The sequence below is a fragment of the Fomitiporia mediterranea genome, assembly GCF_000271605.1.
Source record: "Fomitiporia mediterranea MF3/22 unplaced genomic scaffold FOMMEscaffold_34, whole genome shotgun sequence".
NCBI classification, from domain to species: domain Eukaryota; kingdom Fungi; phylum Basidiomycota; class Agaricomycetes; order Hymenochaetales; family Hymenochaetaceae; genus Fomitiporia; species Fomitiporia mediterranea.
The window spans coordinates 1-5,899 of record NW_006760419.1 but is presented as its reverse complement, the minus strand read 5'-3'; the positions used below and the strand labels follow the sequence as shown (position 1 = coordinate 5,899).

General features: G+C 36.0%; 1 protein-coding gene across 1 annotated transcript; it reads right to left on the bottom strand.

Moving 5' to 3' along the window:
* Positions 1–140: 140 nt before the first annotated feature.
* Positions 141–407, bottom strand: FOMMEDRAFT_59995 (uncharacterized protein; the record flags this gene model as incomplete). Its single annotated transcript, XM_007272087.1, has 1 exon — positions 141–407. A coding segment is annotated over one exon (267 nt), but the record flags the coding sequence as incomplete, so codon positions are not given.
* Between the last annotated feature and the right edge of the window lie 5,492 nt (positions 408–5,899).

Genomic DNA, 5,899 nt, shown 5'->3' with positions numbered 1-5,899 from the left:
TCGATGAAGAGTTCTAATTTAATACAAAATATTAGTAAATACTTAGAACAATCAAATAAAACAAAATATTACTTAGAAATTGTATCTCCACTCCTTTGAAACCTCTCCCTAGCAGTCCTGGTAGAAGCTCCATGTCTAATAATATAGATAAAAATTGCTAGTTGTTCATCCATGGACATGTTTTTTGTAGACCCAAAGCTTGAATACATTTGAAGCTCTTGCTTCAGTTTAGTAAAAACAAGCTGGGACATGCCCATAGAGTCAAAGAACCGGACTGGATGACCATGTAGAATCTCCTGGACCCATTCTTCACTGGTTTGCTTTCCAGTATACATAGGAGACTTTATGAGATGAGTATTAGCATATTTTATAATAGCAAGCCCAGTAAGAGGTATAATAGCAGCAGCATGTAATTGCTTCTTCTTGTACTTCTCAACAGCCTCTAAGAGGGCTTTGCCAGTGCTGGACTTTGTACGACCCATCAGGAGATCATGTATATGTGTAGAAAATTTTAGTTTATTTAATTACTACACTAGTGACAAGTTGTGACAGGGACGGTTGGTGGTTTACACTACTGGTTGATGGTTGCACCGGAAATCGCCAACCATCAACCACCAACCTGTGGTCGCACCACCAGTGCAACCGAGCAGGGCCTTAACAATTATACAGATAGTGTTGTAACCCTAAGACTTGAGTAGCTTACTAATCAGGTCCATCAAGACTTCTTCCTAAGGGTGATCCAGAATCTAATACAGATGTAGGAGAGTCTGAACCCTTGTCTGGTAGGCCTTAGTCTGTTAGTATGTATTATAACTAGTCATATACTTTAGGATTTCCCTCTACATTCCTGGCTACTAGTAGTTCCAAGTAATGAGTTCCTGTGTTTTGTGTTGGTCTAAATGTTCTACAGTCAGATTATTGTAATAAGCTTAGACAATGTCCTCCTACAGCTTCTGATCCTTTGAAACATACAGTTAGTCTTTCTAGTAAACTTGTCTATCCTTATCCTCCTCCTAATCCCTAGCCTACTTCTCTAACTGCTTTACTACAACCTGGTCCTACATGTGTCTCAGAGCTTACTGTATGTAAGTAATAAAGTCAACATTCTTGAATTTAAGTTGGATCTCTTAGATTGTCTCAGACACAAAACAGGAATTGTTTAGGAGAACAAGATTTTTGTTATTATTCTCCCTCCTTTCATAACCTACTTGTCTTGAGAGTAAATCAGCTTTTGTCATTTGTGTTCTAGGTTTGTAAGTTAGTACAAAGTTATAGTCCTACAGTTCTAACATCTAGTAGACTTGGTAGCAGTTGAGCTTCTGAGGTACCTGGAAGTACTAGAGATTAAGGTGATCACTCTAAATCTCAAACTTCTGTATAGTACTAAGAAGATATTAATACTACTCCTCTAGAGAACAAACAATTGTAAGGAGTTCCTTATTATAAATAGGGTAGTTCTGTTCTGTTACAGAGAGGGATTCTGATTAAAATACTATTAGACACTACTTTCTGTCAATAAACTAGAACAGTACTACTCTATTTGTAAAGTTGGAAGAGTTAGCTTTGACTCAGAACTTGTTCACAACTGTCAGAACTACTAATACAGGTTTGCTAGTAATAGCCTACTTAAGAGACTCAAATGTAGACTACTACTAATTATCCTATTACTAAGGAACATCTTTGCTAGTAAGATTGTGAAGGGGCTAGACAATAGTACTAAAGCCTTAAATAAAGTATTAGTAGTAGTTTACAAACTTAAGGAATACTTAGACCTGTTTTAGGTTCTAAGGTTGTAGCCAGTTCTAAACTGTAGTTACCTTTGCTGGATCCATACAGACCTCTCCTCCACCAATCATGAAGCTTAGATAATCTACTAACTCCTGTACAAAAGAGTACTTTACTTATTAGAGGAACAGTTTATTATTTTAGAGCTGTTGTAGAACTGCTTGAATCAGTCAGTAATAGTGTTTGACTATCTGGGTAAAGATCAGAATATTGTCTAGATACACACTAACATGCTCTGAGTCAATCAGATCTGTAAGGATGTGATTTATGAATGACTAGAATGTTACAAGCAAGTTAGTTAGTCTAAAGAACATTATAGTTAGTTTGTACAATCTGTAATTAGTTTAGAACACAGCCTTCTACTCATCTCTGTCTTAGATCCAAATATTATTGTATCTCTATCAAATGTCCAACTTAGTAAAAACCCTGAATGTATGTGTCTTATTAATGAGCTCCTGAATCAGGGGGAGTAAGTACTTGTTTTTAATAGTACCCTTATTGAGACAATAATAATTCTGGACTAGAAGAGCTTCTTATCTTTCTTTTTAATAAAGAAGAAAGGGGAGGCTATAAAGGACTTTAAGGGTTGGATCTGACTGTTCTAAAGATTTTCCTGAAGGAACTCATTAAGTACCTCCTACTTGTCTCTGTTAAGTAGGTAGACCTTACAATCCTTAGGTTGGAAACTCTTAGTCAATTTAATTGTATAGTTCTAAGGATAGTGTTTAGAAAGCTGGTTGAATTCCTCTTTACTAAAGACTTTAGGGAACTCTCAGACAAAATCTGGCAGGCTGAGTCTACATACATTCTAGAGTAGGGTTGTTCTAAGAGGGTTCTAAACTGGTTATGTCTTAGACATTCTTTGAATTGACTCTGTTCTGCCTTGACTAGAATATGTGTTCACATATTTATCCTAGTCAAAGAAGAACAACTGGTCACTTTTATCAGAACTGTTAGTAACATTAGAAGCATCTACATTTACTCAGAACAGTAGTGTAAGGTAGCTGTAAGACTCAGAACACTGATTAAACATGAGTGTCTACTCTAACTAGTTAATAGTAGGGTTGTAAGCCTTAAGTCATTTGAATCTGATGAAGATGTCTGTCTTTCTAAGGTTAGTAACTCTAAACTTAATACTTTCCTCATAATCCTGAATGGTCATCTGTAGTTGAACAAACTTAGTAATCTGACTATTCTAGTTTAGAGTTCTGTCTGTATTGTATACTAGGATTAGAGGTGGAACACATTGAGTAGAGAGGTAGTGTTCCTACACAAAGGCCTTATTAATGTACAAACTAGTGTATCTACTGTTTACTAGAGCTATTGTTCAGATCTGGGGGAATCCTGAGAAGAGAGCTAAGAGGATAGGGACCTAGAGCTAGTGTCTAGAACATCCTCTAATGAACTACTACTTGTTCTGAAGGGAACATACAGTTTGTACAGTCTTGTTGTCTAAGAGGGTAAGTATATACACTAACATTTCCTTATTAACCTCTCTCTTTCAACAAGAACAGACTCATGTCCTTAGCTGTAAACTCAGCTGAGACTATCCCTACTTAATACTATAGACAAACTACTGAGTAGTAAACAGGGCTAGATAGTGTTCTGAACATTCTAAGATCTTAGAACACAGAAGTAGTAGGTCAGATTGTGTAGATTTAGACTCAGATAAAGTGTGAAGAGAAGGATCAAAAGAATCAGAAGAAATAAGAGAACTATCTACTTTTGTTTTCAACTTTTTTCTTTCTAATAAATAATTTTGTTAATTTACTTTTTCTACTTTTTCTACTTTTCTTACTTTATTTACTTCTAATCCTATAGTGTCTATTGAATCAAAAGTGGCCATTAAAAAATCTGAGTTATAGCTCTTCAGTGTTACATTCACTATTATATCTCTACAAAATCCTAGAGTATATAGTTAGGGTTTAGAAGTTCTAAGGTGACTTCTGGATTTGTAGAAAAGGCTTCTTACTACAAATCCTACTTGTCACTTGTTATTACTCTAATAACCTAACAGATATACTGTCACTTCTACAGGCAGTCCTTAATCTGGTGTCCTGACTTTCTGTAAGCAAAGTATACTCCTTACTTTTAGGCTTCTCTAATGTCTATCAGAATAGATTGATTGTAAATTACAGGCAGATCAATCTGAAGGCTTAGAACTGTCAGAGCTAGACATATGTACAGGTGTTCTGTACAGACTTAACACATCTAAGTTACAGCTTAGTTAAAGGAAATGGTGTGTGTCTTCTACTTAGTGTAAGTAATCAGTTTTAGTGTTATCCTAAGAATCTTATTAACTAGTTCTGGGTGAAGAGCTTTTTCAAGCATTCTAATAAGGACATTATTGAACCTGAGTATGAATCCTGCCTTCTAGGCCAGGATATCAAACTCCTGAAAGAAGGTATTAGTAGAATGTTTGCCCTGTCACAAAGACACAAGCTTGTTCTGTGTATTATACTTCTTGTTTAAATTAATGAAGAAAGTACAGAGCTGCCTCATGAATTCCAAATACAACTCATTGTTCTAAAGTCAGATCAGGCTTCTGATCTAATAGCCTTCAATCCAGTTCTAGGCCTAGGTGGCCATGTTACCTTCCTTTATAAAGGAGAGGACAAATAGGATACAATCAAGATCTGAGAATAGATTAGTCAAAGTAGTAGTCATGTATAGTTTGACTTAGTACTGGAAGTCCTTAAAGTGCTACCTATTAAAGTCTAAAGGACAGGCTACATGTACTTTCTTTCTAGAACAGGTTGTGACTTCTAGAACAATCAGAACAGGTTCTGAAGGGGCTGGGGGCACATAGTTAGCAAAGGCCTCTTAAATAGAGGTCTACACATATTGAGCTAGGTCTACTTATAACTACTAATCTAGTAGGACAGTAGGGGTGGCAGTCAGTATAGGAGGGTCTATGTTTACACTACAAAGGAATCAGTACTAAACTAAAAGGGGTAATGAATAGAATGAAGAGTGGCAAAAGTTTAAAAGGGTTTAGAAAGTTTAAAATTTAAAAATGTAAAAGGGTTAGAACAAAGAAAAGAGATTAACACAACAGTAAGTACTGATGCTTAAAACATAGGAGAGTTATAGAGTAGTAATAGGTAGTCTTGATCTGATGTCAGTAACAGTGTAGAGGGGACCTGAAGGCTCAGTGAGGGGACCCAGGCTACAACTATCCTACACAACAGAAATATAGAATGTAAGTACTAGAACATAGTCAGAACTTGTAGAACAGACAGAGAGAGAGAGTGAGACAAGAGTAGAGTATATAGAGTAAGCCTAAGAGTACAGGACTATCTAGAGTAGACAAGATCAAGACTACAGGACCAGTCTAATCTTGTACACCTATATATACTAAACTATACAAGAGTACTCAGGGAGTATGAGTCACTAAGAATAATAAGCTACAAAGAATGAAAGAAAGAATGGTCAAAGATAAAGGTACAAAGAATGAAGGGATGGACAAAGGGTAAGAGACTATAGAATGAACAAAGAATGAAGGGGTGGTCAAAGGAATAGAGTGATAAAGTAAGGAAGGGTAGTAGTAAGAGTCAGTATGTATATAGTTTATAGACAGTGCCCCTGAGGGACAGAAGTCCTGAGTTCTGGTACAGAAGGGTGCAGAACCCTTAGAACTGAAAGTACAAGAGTAGAGAACCATAACAGTTGTGGTTGAACAAAAGAAAAATAACAAAATTTACAAGAACAAATAAGAGAACCTTTTGTTAGAGGTTAGAAGAAAATAGGGTGAAAAATGTATGAAGAAAATTTAAGTGGTCTGTATTCTGGCCACAGGAAATGTTATACAAGAGGAAAGGCAAGATTTACATAGAAAGAAGTAGAAGGTTTACATACTGTTACTATCTAATTAGTACAGACAAAGTGTAGAGAGTTCTGAGATTTCCAGCTGTCTCCTAGGATTATTACTTTGATTGCCCTAATGTTTTATCTACTTGGAAGATTGTAGTACTTTGATCCAGACAATAATAATGTATTGGTTTGCTGAGCCACCTACTGTAACACAACTTGTGTTCTGAGCCTGTAATAAGTACATGATCTGTACATCCTGTAAAATAAGTAGTGTGTGTAAGTCTATTCTGAGACTGTACAT